This window comes from Halichoeres trimaculatus, unplaced genomic scaffold, assembly GCF_033239565.1.
Source record: "Halichoeres trimaculatus isolate MK-OKI-2021-1 unplaced genomic scaffold, fHalTri1.1 fHalTri1_scaffold_15, whole genome shotgun sequence".
NCBI lineage: Eukaryota > Metazoa > Chordata > Actinopteri > Labriformes > Labridae > Halichoeres > Halichoeres trimaculatus.
The window spans coordinates 20,706,686-20,725,888 of record NW_027437193.1 but is presented as its reverse complement, the minus strand read 5'-3'; the positions used below and the strand labels follow the sequence as shown (position 1 = coordinate 20,725,888).

The window sequence follows — 19,203 nt, the reverse complement described above, 5'->3', positions numbered from 1 at the left end:
CTGTTCCTGTGTTTGAGGGGAGGGAGGGAGATTTAGTGAGTGACAGAAGGAGAGGAGGAAGGACGCAGACTGGGGCAGGGGGAGGATAGTCTAGCTTTGTGGGTGTAATGCTGTCTATGTGTGTGTATGGGTCACCTGGTACAGCCTCAGACTCCTCCGCCTTCCCCTCTTCATCCTCCTGGTCGCTTTTCTGCTGCAGGGTCATCTGGTGACACACATCAAACGCCTGACCCACAGTCCGCACGATCCTCATGGCTTGTGACTGTAAGCAGGGCAGAGACAAAAACTGAGTGTGTGTGTGTGTTTGAGAGCAGGGGCAGCAGGAGCACAGTGAGGAAGGATGCAAAAATTAGAAGACACAGCAGGGGAGAAAATGAGATGCCAAGGAAGAGAAGTGAAAGGATGAAGGAGAGTGTGTATGCATGTGTTTGTTCACAGGTTCATGGAGAGATTATATGAAATATACACAACAGAGTACATGTGGCAGGTAGAAAGGGACGGGAACGATAAAAATCAGACATTATGAGTGTAGAGGATGGCGTCCTTGAATATCTGCTCTGCATACTTTCTGCTGTCGCAGTGATGGATTGGTCAATTTCAGAGGCGAGTGACTTTGATGGCAGAGGGAGAGGTGTGATGTTTTTTTGTTACTGCAGGAAGCTCAAGAGGCACGCCAGCATCACCAGGTCATCAGACGGGAACATTTTAATTACCTTAAATAAAAGATAATGAGCTTCTGAGACCTAAATTAATTTTGTCACAGGATATGTCATCCATATTCAACACTGCATACAAAACATTGTTTCCATAGAAACTACGTTGAACAAAAATAATTTACTGCTGTTTTATGCAAGGATAAAAGATTCAATTTCATAAGATGAGTCACACACACAGCCTGACACATTATAACAACACAGTTAAAAAACAGTAAGAGTGACTCATACACAATATGTACAAAACAAACGAATCAGAAAAATCAAACGGTGTATCAAAGGAAGAGTGTTGAAAAATGTTTCATCCAGAGTCAGACACACAGACTGAGATCTGATTGCCCCGTGTCTCATTTCCTGTGAGCTTAGTGTGTAACAGATATCAGAGAGGAGGTAGGCTTCAGTAAGAGATCGGTAACTGAGGCTCCGTCACATGTATTCATGGGCGGACCTTGATCATTTTTGCCAACAGCCACATGTTGTCCACCTGTCAGTCAGGTAAGCTGTGCTGCTGTGCTGTTTTTTACCTGTAGACTGTCTGCTACAATTTGGTGTTAGCTGCAGGTTTGTACGATAATTTGTTTCCTGACAGTGTTGAAAATTATGATGACCCAGTACATATTTCATATTCATGATGTTGGTATCCAGAGTATTAGCAGGATCTGGGTCGTACTTTTCCATCTGTCAGAAATTATGTTGACCTTGTCTTGTATTGTTTTGCAAAGCAATCCAACCATTTATCATGGCGTTATATACACATATGGTGAAAACGGCCCTATCTCACAATGATAAAGAATCCTATAAAAAATCCTGGATCCAGACGGTGATCAAGATCACCTCCAAAATTTAATCACTTATTCCTTATCCCATTTTGAACATTTCCTGAAAATTTCATCAAGATCCGTTTGTTACTTTTTGAGTTATGTTTTTCACAGACAAACAAACAAACCCTCCCAAAAACACAACCTCCATGGCAGAGGTAATAATGTCTGATTTACCTTTCAAAAAAAAAAAAAAATGAATATATAAAGCACTACAGTGTGTTTTGTAAATTAACCTTACAGGAAACATCAAAATTTACCATAAATTTTCACTTTTGTATTTTTTTTTTCATATTAAAGGATAAAGGTGTTTTATGAACGCTGTAAAGCACTTTTTTTGCATTAATTCATTGTTTTATTGTAACTATTGAATATTGTTTTTTAATGTTTGAGGTCAAAATGGCCCTACATTCAAGTCACTTCTGTTGTATAAAAAAGCATTTGATATATCCTCCTATTGTAATTGTATATAAGTTATGAAGAATTGGCATCATTAAGTTTTTTTTTTCCCCCAAATTTTCAGAAATGTCACCTCCAGCAGGTCAGAGACATTTCTGGCACACCAGCACTGGGTCGCTCCGGCTATGCGTCTGTCAAAAAGTATCCTATTTTGAATGCAAGTTCAAAGAGTCTGTGGTGAGAGAAGAAGACAAGGAGCCGAGCTAGACCAGAACTCATCCCTGACAGGTTAGGCTGTGTGCGCTCTCTCCTGAGAGAAGGAAGAAAAAAGAGAGAAATAACAGCACAGAGAGGTGTGACACTTTTATTTTTGTTTTGGCCATTACCTTAAATTATTTCTCCTCATTGAGATCTGCTGACTGGTCTTAAGTGCTCTGTCTGACATTTCCTTTACTGATACCAATTGCAGCAATAAACTCCCCAACACACATTTGACTAGATATGCAGTAAACAGGGGAAGAAATGCCCCCTGCTTCAGCAAACAAACTTTGTGTCCTCTAAGAAAGGTGTTGACCTGAACTGCCTAATTTGTAAATATCTATCCAGATACTGTTTATATACATAACTGCACTTTTTAGCAATACTTAAATACAGCATTTCTCTAGCTGTCATATCAATCTGACGGACACTTTACTGAGGTGAAGCAGTGAGAAACACATCAGGCTGACTCAGAAAAGACACTGTAAAGATACTTTTCAAAACAGTTTTAGCTGTAGACACTAAGACAGCATTTACATATTTATCAAATTTGAATTATTTTTTTCTAGGTTTGACCTTTTGAGTTGCCGTACAACCACTGCTCCTGAACAAGGTCCGTGTGACACAAGCAGAAAGAGGTAATTGCACAGAGCATTTAGTGTGCGCTGAGAGCTCAGCTGGGCATTCAGGCATGTCTTTGTCTTCTTTGCAGTATATGAAATCCATTAAGTGTTGAGTTAGTGGGTAATTCAAAAATTTGATTGAAATTATGACTTTTATCTCTTGATGAAGTAACGTAAGCCAAAAAGCAACTTCAACCACAAATAAGGAGAGTTATTTTTTCTACTTTGAGATTTTAAATGCATGAAATTGCTACTGTGGGGCCACTCGATAAGTTGCACTTTGCTAGTACCTGGTTGGACCCACTTTTGCCTTCAGAACAGCCTTTATTCTTTGTGGCATAGATTCAACAAGGTGCTGGAAACATGTCCTAGAGATTCTGGTCCTTTTTGTTAACATGATGGCATCACACAGCTGGTGCAGATTTGTTGAGGCCTTTGGGTACCGTGAACTCATCATGGTCAAGAAAGCAGTTTGAGATGATTTGAGCTTTGTGACATCGAGCGTCCTGTAGAAGTATTCATCAGAAGATGGGTACACTGTGGTCATAAAGGGATGGACATGGTCAGCAACAATAATCAGGTAGGCTGTGGACTTTAAACCATGCTCAGTTTGTACTAAGGGGCCCAAAGTGTGCCAAGAAAGGCAGGATGGATCCTGTTTTTGTGTTGTTTACTCCAAATTCTGAGCCAACCATCCGAATGAGGAGCATAAATCCACACTCATCAGACCAGGCAAAGTTTTAAAATCTTTTTTGATCCAGTTTTGGTGAGCCTGTGTGAGTCGTAGCCTCAATTTCCTGTTCTTAGCTGACAGGAGTGTCATCCGCTGTGGTCTTCTGCTGCTTCAAGATTTTAGGCGTCATGTGTTCTGACATGGTCTTCTGAATTCTTTGGTTTTAACAAATTAAAACCTTTCTATCATCTACAGCATCAACAAAGCATTCTGTCTAAGAGAACTGCTGCTCACTGGATATTTTCTCTGTTTGGGACCATAAAACTCTAGAGTTGACGTGTGTAAAAATCCCAGTAGATCAACAGCTTGTGAAAGACTCAGACCAACAAGTTCAAAGTTTCCTAAATCATCTTTCCTCTCCATTCTGATGCTTAGTTTGAACTTCAGCAGTTCATCACCATCACCATGTTTACATGCATAAATACACTGAGTTGCTGCCACGTGATTGGCTGATTAGAAATTTATGTTAATGAGCAGATATACAGGTGTATCTCATAAAGTGGTAAATTGATCTAAAATCATTCACAGAATTTTAACCAAAAACAAAAACAAAGTAATCACCATATTATGCTCACCTGAAGATGATGTTGACATTTAATTATTTATCTATGAGACCAGGGGTAAGGCCTGTGTGTAACAATTATCGGAGAGGAGACAGGCTTCAGAAAGACCACTGAGGGTGACTGAGGCGCTGGTCACACCCTGTCCACGTGGCGAAGGCCGGTGCAGGGCAGGGTGTGACCAGCGAAATTAGAGCCAATTGTGTCACCAAGCAGAATCGATTGGTCTGAAACCAATTACATGTGGATTTTGTGTTTCTTTAGTTGAACACTCAGGAAAAAATCCAATGTTGAGACACCAACACTTCCATTATTGATCGTACTTGTTTCTTTTTCCTTTAAGCCTTGATACACAGTCAGGTGGATACATCTTTATCCCCAGGAATTACACTTTATCCACCGTGTCCTTCCTCAGGCTCACTGAAGGTGAGAGTTTAAAAATGTTTACTATTAAAAAATGCCAGAGGCAGAGCAGGAAAAACTGTTTATCTGCTGGATCATCCTGCCCAAAGGCACCCAGGAAATATGTGTGGTACTCGAGCTTGAAGGTAGCTCAGTGAAGTGCTAAAGCAGGAATTAACACAGGAATTGATTCAAGGAATAGGTTATTCAACACTTGATGTATTTCTTAAGAGGCCAAACATAAAAAATTCTGTTGTGGTTCTCAGCTGACATCTAAGCCCTGCTGAGCTTCCTCATGCTCTGATGAAAACAAATCAAATCTGCTCTTATCATTTGCTGCATCTCCTCCTACTCAGCACACGTGCCTCGTCTGCACTGTGCCGATAAGGCTCCGCGGCCCCGGGGAGACAGTCAGGCACCAGTGGCCGCACGTCCCTGACAATGTGGTGGGTGTTCACTCTACTGTGGAGAAAATGTCTTTAAGTGCTAAGTGAAAAAGCCCCTCTTTTTCTCTTCCCACTATGATGATTAGTATTCAGCCTCACTAAGTCACCATCAGTCTCCATGGTGAAGTGACGGGAGACAACCTCACTCATGCTCTGTCTTTGTCACAGAGGGAAGAAATGCTCCGTTATGATACCCAGATTTTTGGAGACTGAGGGATTTGAACAAAAACACACAAGAGAGCTCTGGCTCTCATTTTAATTAGCCATATGTGAGGCTCGACTGGGATTTTATACAGAGACAACAGAAAGTCTCCAGTCGTTTAAATGGAAACTTAAATTCTGACTGGCTGACTACTACAATGATAAGAAAAGTAGTGAAAATCAAGCACAATTTATACAGCAGAGCTACACAGAGGACCACAGAAGCATGTGGGGTGCTAAAGCCAGAGCACTTCCAGCCTTCAGCCCTCCACAAAGGTTGATGTCCAGCCTCACTGCGTGACAAGATGACCTCTGTCATCTGTGCCTGCTTACAGAACCACAGCCCTGCTACCAGAAGATTGCTGTGCCAAAGTCTGCACGTCAGGCCTACAAGACTAAAATATCAATCACTCCTTAAACTTGTGATTCTGGTGCTGAACAAGCCAGCTAAATATTCCAGGTTTGAAGCGTAAACAAAAGCATTGATTTATTAGTTTGCATTCACACTCCATGCTTCTATTAGTTTTGGTTATTTCATGATCAAACCAAAGCCAAGGATGTATATCTATCTATGTAATGCTGCATCCTGCTCAGATGGTCCTGATCTTTTCTTGTCCCAGCACACATATTTGTACACAATTTATAGACCTTTTATATAAATGTTTCTATATCAATGTTAAAGTGTTGCCTAGCATTCAGTCCAACATAACTCTTTTCTTTTTTATTTGTAAGGTTAATATAATACTTGACCTGCATGGTGGTGCAGTGGTTAGCCCTGTTGCTCCACAGCAAGGAGGTAACTGGTTCGATTCTGGGTTAACTGGTAATTAAGGGTGTATTCACACCTTGATCGTTTAGGGCTGTTGTTCTGTAACAGTAAGAAGCTACCCCGAAACCTTGGTTCGTTTCAGCATATGTGAACACAGCAATCTGCTCGGATGCGTGACAAAACAAGCAGAAAGAGGCCACCGAGATAGGGAGCTTGGCTGGGCAAGTCTCAGGCAAGTCTTGTTCGCAGTATATAAAATCCATTAAAGTGATAACATCGCTAAATAAGGCTCTAGTTCTCATCGTGTCGTAAAACGGCGCTACCTCCGCTGCAGAGCCACAGCTGGCTTCGAGGCGCTCGCCGCTTAGTGTATCAGTCCGCGGGCGCGGCGTGCTAGATATAAACAAACTCAGGAAGTCTGCCAGGACGAAGAGACACGATGAGAACTAGAGCCTAGTTTAGCCGTGTTTTTGTGTGAAAGTAACGCGCTGAAAATTCTCTAAATAAAGCGTGTATGCAGACCGATATCAGATTTTTTCAGTGGGAGTCCATTTATTTGTGTTTTTGGTCAAGTAAAATATGGCCCCGTCTGAGTGCAGAGGAAACCGGCAGAGGAGCAGGGAGGGGGTGTTTGGTGCGTACATCCCGGAGTGTCACTTTAAGTGTTGAGTAAGCAGGTGGTTGTTAAGTTGAAAATCTGAGTGAAATTATGACCATTGTCTCTTGATGAAGTAGCGTAAGCCAAAAAGTAACATCAACCACAAATGAGATTTATTTTTCAGACTAAGATTTTAAATGCATGAAATTGCAGCTGTGAGGCCACTTGATAAGTTGCACTTTGCTGGTACCTGGTTTGACCCACTTTTGCCTTCAGAACGGCCTTTATTCGTCATGGCATAGATTCAACAAGGTGCTGGGAATGTGTCCTAGAAATTTTGGTCCTTATTGTTGACATTTTAGCATCTCACAGTTGGTGCAGTTGTTAGCCCTGTTGCTCCTTGGCAAGGAGGTTACCGGTTCTAATCCAGGTTCAGGTTAACTGGTGATTGAGGCTGTATTCACATCTGCATCGTTTAGGGCAGCTGTTCCGAAAAAGTGAGCAGCTCCCCCGAAACCTCGGTTCGTTTAAGCGTATGTGAACACAGCAATCGCAGCTCAATAACATAGGGAATACCAGAAGGCAGGGTAGCATCATGCTATTCACAGACATGGCTAACAGAGCCAACATCAGACACCAACGCCACATTGGAAAAACTTCACCTGCTGTGAGCAGACAGGATACAGGAGACAGAGATGGAGCATGACTGAAGAAGCTCAGTCCTGGACCCTGTGGAGGTGGAGGCTGGCTGAACTGGAGAATGATGGACAAGCTGTCATCATCTATTTTCTTCTGGACCTTTTTACACTTTCTTTATACTTCCTTACTTTTGTTTTTTTTGACTGCTGCTGTGACTCCTGAATTTACCCCAGGGGATAAATGAAGTATTCTCTATTCTATTTCTATTCTATTCTGACAACTTGATATAAACATTTCCTAACAGGCCTGATCATCAAATTTACAGAAGCTATTTATCTTTATCTGTTAGCAATACAGTTACCAGTCATGTGTGGTTGGTGTTGACATTGGCTGTCATTACACGGCTGTAACAGTGTCATGAAACTTTTCTTTGACCTCAAGTAAATGTCATGAAGTGCTATTACACAGTCAAATGATTGTAAATTTGCACCTTAACAAAAGCAACAACAAAGCCAAGAAGGGATAGGCAGGTTCTTTAGTCTTGGTTAATGTCAAGTTGTCTTAATAAAGATGTAGGAGCCATGGATAAAATTATAGTTTGTTTTTGTATTTCTGGGTTTTTTGGGGGTGTGAGGTTGTTTTATGGTAATTTGTTGGTTTGTGAGGGGGAGAACATTAATGGGTGTGTGGTTTATTGTTAGAGATGGGGCGAAGATATCAGGTGATTTCCTTTTATTTTGGAGGTCACCTGTCATGGTTTGCCTGGCACGGATGACAGAGAAGGGATGAGCCAGGTCCTCGTATTTTTGTTGACCATTGTTTCCGTTAAGTCACCATAAAAATCCTTTTTTCTCACATTATAATCAGTTTGTTATAATTTAATTCTCTTCAAAAATAAAAGATAAATTGTTTATCTTAGGATTTGAGTGTTTTTTTTTTACCCCAATAAGTTTTACCAGGCCCAACCTCAGCCTCTCAGTGATTTTTTGGTTTCTTGGAAGTCGCTGCAAAAGACATCCCACACAATGTCAACTTTGCATTTAAGGTGACACAAATGACCAAATGACACTTAATGACAACATCCATAAGCATCCTTCATCTTAATGACAGTGTCATGTCAGTCATATACAATCCCCTTCAAATAAAATGATACCAACCAAAGCCCTCAGGATGAATGTGCAATTTACATCTTCTCCATCGTGAGTGTGTGATAAATCTGACTAATTCAGTTCATCAAACTTACTTTTCTCTTTGACTTGAAAACGTTGCAGCGGAAAACGTTGCTCTGTCCCTCTCTGGCTATGTAACTGAAGATCTTCAGGTCTTGAGCATCATGTGAGACATAAAAGATCCTGTTGAGATGAAGAAAAAACCCATTGCAGCTCTTATTATGGATTAATCTTTTTTTTTATTTTTGTGACCTCACACCAGGAAGAACCTTTACCTGTAGATGGGATCCTGAGTCACCAAGGTCGTATTTTCATCCCAGGACCATCCTTTTCTCTGAGACAACACAAAAATTTGTGAATGTTAAAAGTGACAAAGGTGTACTACAGAAAGCAGAGAGCACAAAATAACTCACAATTTACAAGACTCACCTTCCTCTTTTTACGCATAATCACTTTGACAGAATCAGTGGATACGACGATATTGACCTTCTTCTTCTTTATATTCTTCAGCTTGAATTCATACTGTGGAGGGAAAAAAATCAAGTTGGAAAGATTGGCAAAGAAAAAGAATCTCAAAAAGTTAATTTAGACCAAACACATTTTAACAATGCACAGTTTGACTGGCACATATCACATGTGCTGACTGAGAGGGGCTCAGGGAAGGAAAAACTCCTGAAGACAGGAGGATATTTATTTTTGACTCTCTTCTCCTTAGGGGAAATCTGAGATTGAGTAAACACCGAGAAGCTGCCGGTTTCTGTTTCTGGGAGCTGTTTAAGTGTTCAAAGGCTGGCGTCCCACGGGGAGGCAGACATGTGCGGGACACTTTCATCCCTCTCCATGATTAAAAACCTGTACCCCTGCTCTCCTGCCACTGTGGGATCAGACTCTAAATACCAGGGCTCAGACATCTAAAAAACCAGGCTCCATGTGAAATAACTCGCCCTGCTTTGAAAGCACACAGGCCAACATCAGATGATTAATTGATCAGATGAAGTTCTGTGAAATCACTCGTCTTCTCCTTGAATGACAGACTGGGATATTCTCTGTCATCTTTTCTTTACTTTGTTTAAAAACAACCAAGGAGGGTTGGAGCTGTCTTCTAACTTCAACACTGACATTCCAGAGAAAAAGAAACCTACAGGAAGAAAAGAGATTATTGCTGTGAGTCTTTCCTGGTGATAGTGGCACTAATGAGTTAGGAGCTGTGACCTGGGAGAAGCACTCAGCTCTTTCACTATAACTTTCTCTTATTTGGTTCATCAGTCTAATACTTCTGTGGGAGTATGTGAATGTGTACATGTGCAGGCTTCAGGTGTGTAGAAGCTCACGTTAAAAGCACAGCTCTTTTCTATTTTATAAACATGGCTGATTCAGACGTAGACTGCAGATCCATCTCCACTTTCAGAAAGTTGGAAAGTTGAGGGGATCAATGAACTTTGAGTAGAAGTGAACAAAGCCACCCAAACTACTGCGGATTAATAATCAACTTCTGAAAGCTTTGATAAAAAAGTCAATAAATAAATGTTTATTTCAAGTGTACCGGACCACTCACATCGGAGTTGGGATGGGTACCTTTCACGTTTGAAACGGTATGGTACCAATGCCCGCAATCGCTACTGGTGCTCAACGGTACCAATTTTCTGTACTTTTTTGTGTTTTTGTGGTGAAAAAAAATTGATATGCTCAATGATAGAACACGAAAAAAATTCAATTTAACATATCTATTCTTCAGTATATAACCTTGCAATGCTGTGTTGTTGTTCAGCATGGAAAATCACCCACTCTTCCTCTCCCTCACAGTCACAAGGATGCATTTAGGTACCTAAAAATGGTACCTTTCGATTTTTCGTGAATCAGTACCTGGTACTTTGGACAGAATTCCTATAAGAGTACCAAATTCGGTACCCATCCCTACATCGGAGCACAAGCTATCAATAATAACAACTCCATTTTTACCTCTGCCAAGCAGGTTGTGTTTTGGGAGAGTTTGTCTTTCTGTTTGTCTGTGAACAACTTAACTCAAAAACTAACAAATGGATCTTGATGAAAATTTTAGGACATGTTCAAAGTTGGATAAGGAAGAACTGATTAAGTTTTGGAGGTGATCTGGATCACCATCTGGATGTATCCTGGATGTTTTAAAGGATTCTTTATCATTGTGAGATAGGGCCGTTTTCACCTTATGTGTATGTAACTCCAAGATAAATGGTCAGATTGCTTTTCAAAACAATACAAGACAAAGTCACCATAATTTCTGACAGATGTAAAAGTATGATCCAGATCCTGACAATATTCTCGATACTAAGATCATGAATATGAAATATGTACTGGGTCATCATAATTTTCAACACTGTCAGGAAACAAATTATCGTACAAACCTGCAACTAACACCAAATTGTAGCAGACAGTGTGCTGAAAGGCAGTATAACATTAAAGTAGGACTAAAGCGTTGTGTGACAATCACAATATGCTTGGCAGAGGTCTATGCTCTCTGAGCGCTTTTCTAGTTTACCTTTGATTTTGTGCAAAATGCCTACATTCTGAAAATGTTAACATTTAATAAACCATCTGTTTACAAAACTAATATAACATAACCTGAAATTCATTATAAAAATAAACACAACTTCCTTAGATGTTCCTGAGATTATAATCTACACAAGTGCTCCTTGATTTTTGATCACAGTGTATCTACAAAGGCACAAAACATTTAGTCACATGTATCTGTAACTGAACTATACAGTATATAACTTGATGATCAAACAACTTGTTAAGATCTAGAGATAATTTAAGTTAACATTCATTCCCAAATATGTGAATTAATCCTGACCATCCTGAAGTGACACACCACACAAACTAAAGTGGGAGCTATTAAGGAAGAAGGTTAAATTATCTACACCCCTGCTTTGTAAATGTGTAAAATGTGTTCACAACAAATACACAAATGAAGGATGTGAAGTCTATAAACGATAAGTTCCAATCAAATCAAACTCTTTGTACTGAGGCTGCTCTTCTCTTCAATTCAAGAAGCTTTGTTCTGCAGGCTGTGTGTTTGACACCTCTGCCTTTATATAACGTGTCTACCACAAACACAAGCAGCTTTTTTGTCTATTCCCATATGGTACTTTAAGATAAAATACAATACCATATGAAAAGACATGACAAGATATTACAAGGCTGGTACAACACAATATGAATTGAAACTAGAAAAGCACTCAGAGAGCGCAGACCTGCTCCAAGCATATTGTGATTGTCACAAAACGCTTTAGTCCTACTTTAATGTTATACTCCTATTCAGCAGACTGTCTGCTACAGTTTGGCGTTAGTTACAGGTTTGTACTATAATATGAAGGATCTGGATCATACTCAGAAAAGTCAGAAAGTATCGTGACCTTGTCTTGAGTTGTATTGTTTTGCAAAGCAATCCAACCATTTATTGTGGAGTTATATACACATATGGTCAAAACGGCCCTATCTCACAATGGTAAAGAAACTCTTTAAAAAAGTCCTGGATCCAGACGGTGATCTGGATCACTTCCAAAATTCAATCAGTTCTTCCTTATCCCATTTTGAACATTTTCTGAAAATTTCAGCAAGATCTGTTCGTTACTTTTTGGGGTTATGTTGTTCACAGACAAACAAACTCCCAAAAACACAACCTCCTTGGTGAAGGTAATGATGTAATGATCTGATTAATTTCAAGGAAATATGAAATATTTTGATACAGTATAATTCATGGTAGGGCTCATTTTGACATATACAGTACTCCTAACCTCACTGTAACTGATACTTAAGGACAGAATGAGCCATAATACAACAATATGAAAAGATACTTTTTTGTAATAATTTAATTTGCTAAAATAAGATACAATACTATTAGAAAGGTGGTACATTACAAGAAAAACACAATAGGGTTTGATTAGGTACACTTTATAGTATAATGACAACATAGCAAATGAACCTCATGTTGAGTTAACAAGACCTGAGGAAGGCAGTTAAAATGATCAACCCATAAGTTACTATCTGATGTAACAACTGAACAAGAAGTATTAAAAAATCCTAGGATAATAAGCTGTCCAAAGAAGGATCAGTTTCCTATGTGTTTTCTAGACATATTTTTGAAAGCAGTGGAGTCTATCTCAATACCAGCCATTAAAAACACACAAACATGACTTTATCCCCAGTTTTTAGATTATTAGTATTATCAGTTTTAGTACTGGCCTCTAAAACTGCCTGTTTAATTCAGTGCCTGTCATTGCCACAATATGACCAATTAGCATTTCATAGACATCAACTGGCTTCAGGTCAGTTCTCATGCAATAATAAAAAAGTGCATAAATGTGAATTAAATCAGCAAAATGTCAGAAATCAATATCTCTCCATTAATGTAGTGATTGTCTTACTTGCACATACACCAGGAAGTATCAGAGACAGAAATGCTTTATCTTTACAAACTGATTACGCAGTGGGCTCAGATTAGATACCAAGACACTTAGTTGGTTTCTTATTCGTTAAGTGGCGCACAGCAAGTGTTAATGCTAACTCTGTTTGACTAACTGTGCTCTCCAGCACAGTGCTCTACAGGTTGCGTCAGCTCACCTTTACTCTTCTCTCTAAGCAGCTGTGAGTCCCTTAAGGACACATACGCTCTTGAATATTCAGTGAGTGACTCTCCCAAGAAGCAGAGATTAATTACTCAGCCATTACAGAGCTCGCAAACAGCCCTCACTCTCCTGCCGACTCGCTTTTATGTTATCAGCTGAATCTCGCTCACATTTGACATAATTTTGTTTATTGTATTCCACTTCTTTCTTCTTCTCCTTATCTTCTCTTAGTTTATTATTTCGGCTGTGAAGCTTTGCAGGAAAGCAGGTTGTTGCGTTGTGATAAGAGCCACGTAACAAAGAAGCAAATTGAATGTGTTAGTTTCAGGATGAATGGAAAAAGGTATTTACATGGACAAAGCTTGCAAGGCCTTCAAAAGCCTGTGGTTTAACATTTGGTGATGTTTTTTCCTACTTTTTAAGCAAACACATTGAATGACATTTTGTTAAATCTGCATGAAGGAGCCTCAGTGAGGCCAGTTGAAAAAGAAATCGGCACAGAAAATCAATCAGAGCTTCCTGAGAAGTGTGTCAAGCCGGGAAATTCAAACTTACAGCGTCTCTGAATCTGTGTAAGCACAATCAAATGATCATAACACGGCAGCAAACATGAGGGTTGAGGATTAAGTCTTTCCTTAGTGTGTTTGGGATGTGTCTGACCTCTGAGTGACACAATAACTCGGGTTGTTAGATTAGATCTAACAGCTGACAAGCAGCTAAATCCTCTCCTCCCTGTGCGTCTCAGTGTGTAACGCTGCAGTCATGTGTAATGACAAGGCAGCGCTGTGTTTCCTGTGGCCTTGTCAGGTCTGCAGGGAGGCTGTGCAGCGAGCTGGCTTTTCTAATAGTACACATAAAACCTGCACGCTGTATCTCTCCTCAGCCATAAAATCTGTCCCATGAATCCCATCCTGATTTAAAGCGCTGCTGACAGCCCACTGAATCTGCAGACTGTGTGGTTTTACGTTGACTGCTGATTAATACGTGGAGAGGGGTTTTGAGGGGAGTAAGGATGTAGGGAGCACAAGGTGAGACATGAAATATAACACATCAAGAGAGAGGAAGAGAAGGAGAATGAGTGGTTTGATGTGAAGGCACTCAATCAGTCTGCAGGTCTCTGTTAATGTGTTCAGACTGCTATCGACTCAGGGGTCAAGTTCAGTGGAGGGTTAAGTAACTTACTCTGATTCTCCTCATCGCAGCGACTATCTCCATCCGGCTGCCGGGACGACCCACCTCCAAACTGCCGATGTACTGAGAAACAAAAGAGATAGTAGGACTTGTGACTTCAGGGAATACAAACTTGTGATTTCTTGAGTGTAGGTTCTTTTATTTTTTCAGTTTTGATAGCTTAATTTTTAAAACTTCGGTGAAATTTCAGAAATTGGATGGATGAAACTGGTACACTACAACAGATACTCTCTGACTATCAAATAGACAAATTTTCATCATGAAATAAAGCAGTCTTCGATCAAGAGATTGTCTCCCTGTCTCAGAGAGTGATGATGTGAATACTTTCATAGTTTGGACCACCATAAGAACAAATTTTGACATAAACACTTCTTGTCGCATTTAGAAAACATCTTTTTGGGTGATCAAATATAGTAAAAGCCTCAACAGTTGTTGTACTTTGCTGTGCAACAAAAGTTTAATAAAAATGTAAAATTAATCCTTGGGTTGTCCTGCGTTAATGATGAACTTATCCAAAACTGGGATTAAGATAATAAACAGAGTGATCAAGTTATTGGTTTAAACAACACTTCTTCATTTCAGGAAGGTCAATCATTTTAAGTCATGCAAAATGGATAAAAATACAAAATAATGCCAGGATAAAAAGCACAATCAGTGTATCATAAACTCTAAATGAGGGCGCAGCTGTGACAGTTCATTGGTGGCAGACAGCGACCATCAAGCATCAATCGACCGCTGTCACTCATAAAGTATGTGTTGCAGAGGGTCCCTACCTTCGCCTCGAAGCAGACCCCATGCTTAAACACTTCGTCGTTGTGCATGGGGATCCTCAAATCGTGCGCGTCATCCACTAAATTGTACTTGGTTACCCCTGGCATCGCTCTAATGCTCGCGGAGTCTCCTGTTTTACGACAGCGCTAGAGCACCAGCAGATCTGCCCCTCTCCTCCTCCTCCTCCTCCTCCTCCTTCACCGCTGCTGCTCCCTCACCGGAGAGACGCGTCACTCCGCGGGTCATCCGGGTTCAGGGGCGACGGATTGGTCGGTTTATGGATTTAGTTAACACGCTGATCGGTAATCGGTGTGTGTCTGCTGCTGACCCTCCAGCTCCGGTCTGATGCTCGACGGACACAAGCAGCACGCACAGCCGGGGTCCCGATGACGCACGGATCTCAACGCATGGTGTTTTTTTTCTCTTTCACTTGAAGCACAGCGGAACAGATTAGGCGCTAATTGATCAGATCACGTGATCATTATTAACGAGCATGGACCACACTTTAGATATCAAACAGGGTGTTAAACGTGAAAAATGACGACAGACTGTGATTATAATGACTCTATCAGCAGCTACTGTACAGTTGCTGTTTGTTTGAACGACATCTAGTGGCGATTTAGGGAACTGACAAATCCCAAATCTGTCTGCATGTGGATTCCAGTAACTCCCAGGGATCCCTGAGGGGCCATTGATTCCCATCAGAAATGAGGGAATAATGTGGCCTCTGATCTCACAGAAGTTCAAATACTCTTCTGGGAGAAAACAAGTATTCATGACAAATAAACAAGCATGGATGGTTCTGCAGTCAACATAAAAGCCTGACACACAATGAGATATTGGTTTAATTTCTATCCTGCAGTGTGTAGGGATTTGGAGAATGGAGAAAAAAAATGCTATTTCTATTTTTCCTCAGTGTTTCATTGACCCATATCTCTTTCATGCTATTAGCTTAGCTATAATTGGGTGTTAGTCACAGCCCAGACACAAAATTTACCCAACAGCCTCCTCTTTGTGATTCAGAGGTGCAGTTTCTTTGTCTCTGCCTTATTTATCAGCAAGTGAAATATTACCTGTGAAGTTTGTAAACCACACTTTGACATTTTACACTTTTCACATAATAAACATTCTGCAAAACATGGGGCACAGTTGTAACCTGATCAGATTGGAGGTGTACTTCTTTAACTTGCATAGTTTATTTGGTAAAACATACTCATATCAGATTTTGAAGTAAACATGGTTCTTTAGTATAGAATAGAATAGAATAGAATAGAATAGAATAGAATAGAATAGAATATGTCTTTATTGTCCACCAAAGTGGAAAATTGGCTTTGGCTCATCAGTACAAGAGACAGACAGCACTAAAATACAAAGAATAGAATAGAATAGAATAGAATAGAATAGAATAGAATAGAATAGAATAGAATATTCTTTATTGATCCCCCTTGGGGGAATTTTTTTTGTCACAGCAGCTCACAAAAAAGTGCAGTAATGCAATAACAATAAAAATAGAATAAGATAATGGAATATAAAATTAGAAATTTGAAAACATACAAAGAAATATGAGAAATATAGAATAGTAGAAAGTTATTACTATTTTTTTTTTGTATTTCTATATGTCATACATGTCATACATAAAAATATATAAGACACAATATAAAAGATGAAATAAAACAAGATTTAGTTAAATAGATAATGCACAGTATTACAACAGTTCAGGTCATTTTGTGGATTAGTCACTGAGTCTTATTTAAAATGGTGGTAGTGTTTGGTATAAAAGATTTTTTTAAAGACCTTTGGCCAGAGGAACTCAATAGCGCCTCCCAGACCTCAGAGGCTCAAACTGTCAGGACAGGGGACGGGAGCTGTCTGCCAGGATTCTCTGGGCTTTCCCCCTCGTCCTGTCAGTGTGAGTGTCAACCAGAGGCCTCTGGGGTGGTCCCACAATTTTGCCAGCCATTTCTACTATTTTGTTTAGCTTGCCCCTACATTTGCCGCTCAAGTGACCAAACCAAGCACAAAGGTGGACAAGACAAGATGCTCTGAATGTGAGCTGAGTACACAAGCAGCCAAAGAACCCATACATGCACAGGGGAGAACATGCAAACTCCACACACAGAGGCATCTGAACAGCTGGAGATTTGGACCAGGAAACTTCTTACTGTGAAACAACAGAGCTAACCACTGCAACACTGTGAGGCCCAATTATAACATCAATTTCTCAGTTTGCCCATACTTAAAATATTTCCAAAGATGATCAGGACTGTGAACAGCTTCTTGAATCTGTGACTCTACTCTGCTTCATAGCTTTACTTTAAGCTTGAGCTCTTTGTTTAACTTTTTACCGTTGCTGAAACTTTTCTGCTCTGAGATTTACTCTCACTGCTGTCATTTATTTCAGTTGCAGCAGACTGCTTTCAGCTGTTTAAACCAGCAGCCCACTGCCTGCTCTACTGACTGAGATAGCTGGTGAACAAGGTGAGTGATTCAATGATTTCGTACACATCATCATTTCACCCAGATCAGCTGGAGCGTGGTCATACTTTTTCTACAAAATTTTGTTGAGCTGGGGAACTTTCAGATCTGACATATTTTGGTGGGATGATTTGTCTTCTTGCTGACATGCAAGGTTTTTCAAAGGATATTCTGGCCACTCTTTCCAGGTCCAGTTAATATCTGAGCCACACCTTATTTCACACCAAGTAATTTGTTGCTCTCAACAAACCCCTTTGTTTTATAACCAGTTTAGAAATCCACACAGATGTTCAAAGTTCTGAAATGTTTAACTTCTCCTCTATAATAACTGGGGGAATTAGTGACCAGTGCCTGTTGTTGTTTTTTTTTACAGGGTTTATTTATATCAATAATGTTCACAAGCATGACACAAGGTGGTAAAATACCTCACTGTCAATATTAGGGATGCACCTTTCACTGAGTTTTACATGTGAACTCAAGGAAAATTTGTAGTGAAAACTTGTTTTTCCTGACCCCAAGTGGCCAAAAAGACAAACTTAATGATGGGATTCTGCTGTCCTAACTAAACAATTACCATTTAGCATGAAGTGTATTTCTTTAGAAAATGTTAGACACATGAAATGTCTTTGGGGGTTAGACTCCATCATAATGTCTTTGTGTACTTAAAGGGGTTGAGAAGCTGACAGGTGGGTAGGATACCTTCCAAGGAGTCTGGACACAGATGGGAGTGAAGGTTTAAAGCAGGATGAGCTGACGCTGGATGCTGAAGAGACGCAGTGGAGGTGATTGGGTGAGAGGAGTGATCCAAAGATGAACTGTGATGTGATGAACATATAGGAAAAAAAGAAAAGAAGAGAAAAGATTCACATTTTCAGTTTATGATGGGCCCTTTGAGTTTGAGGATAACTTGGCTGGTTTGGTACCTCAGAGAGTTTTGACTTGTAGCCAAAAGAAGAGGTTGAGAATACTTCTGACCGGAGTTTCACTAGAAATGTAGCTGGACTCAGCTCTAAAGAGTCAGGAACATGAGCTCAGACTTCCAGAGATAAGCTGTTTCTTCTTTTTATTGAGGGAATCCAGTTGAAATGGTTAGTTTTCTAGTTGGGATGCCTCCCTTTGAAGGTTTTCTAAATGAAAACAAACGTGTTAGATTGATTCATCCATTTTCTACCTGTTATCCTCTTCAGGGTCATAAGTGGCTGGCTCATTGGGCGAGAGGTACACTTTGGACTGGTGGCCAGTCAGTCACAGGGCTGACACAAACAGACAACCTTTCATGCACACACTCACACCTGTTAACCTGATGTTTTTGGGCTGCGGGAGGAAGCTGGAGTGTGTTGGATAATGAATAATAGATCATAAAGAGGAATAGATTTGTGTGTGTCTGATGTTTAAGTTATTTTTAACCTCACACAGGCTTGAAGATAAATCTGCTGATAATTGTGGGGGAAACATCCTCCATATTTGTTTACTGACAAACTTCCAGTGTTTTTCTTCTCTGAATGATAAATATGAACCCTCTGCGTCAGCATGTTTCTTTCTTTCTTTCTTTCTTTCTTTCTTTCTTTCTTTCTTTCTTTCTTTCTTTCTTTCTTTCTTTCTTTCTATCTTTCTTTCTTTCTTTCTTTCTTTTTTTTTTGATCATGCTCCTGTGATTCTGTGATCCCATACTTTGTATGGCTCATTTGTTGGTTATTGACACCAAACTTTTTGTGGCTTCAGTGATATTTTTACTACTTTTTCTCCTGTGTTTGTCTGGAGATCCTACATGTAACCATGGCTGCATTGTATACATGTAAACTCAGCTGTTAGCAGCCTGTAGCATGTCAATGCT

The 19,203-nt window shown here is 40.0% G+C and overlaps 1 protein-coding gene across 1 annotated transcript in view; it reads right to left on the bottom strand.

Annotated features, from left to right (window-relative positions):
• LOC141804374 (carboxyl-terminal PDZ ligand of neuronal nitric oxide synthase protein-like) overlaps positions 1 to 15,446 on the bottom strand; it is a 30,025-nt gene extending 14,579 nt beyond the window's left edge. The window contains exons 1-6 of the mRNA XM_074688761.1: positions 14,897 to 15,446; positions 14,115 to 14,186; positions 8,758 to 8,850; positions 8,604 to 8,662; positions 8,403 to 8,511; positions 136 to 262 (exon numbers count right to left, since the gene is read on the bottom strand). Coding sequence (XP_074544862.1) covers positions 136 to 262; positions 8,403 to 8,511; positions 8,604 to 8,662; positions 8,758 to 8,850; positions 14,115 to 14,186; positions 14,897 to 15,001 — 565 coding nt within the window. The 5' untranslated portion in view covers positions 15,002 to 15,446. The remainder of the gene's footprint in view (positions 1 to 135; positions 263 to 8,402; positions 8,512 to 8,603; positions 8,663 to 8,757; positions 8,851 to 14,114; positions 14,187 to 14,896) is intronic.
• Positions 15,447 to 19,203: the final 3,757 nt, after the last annotated feature.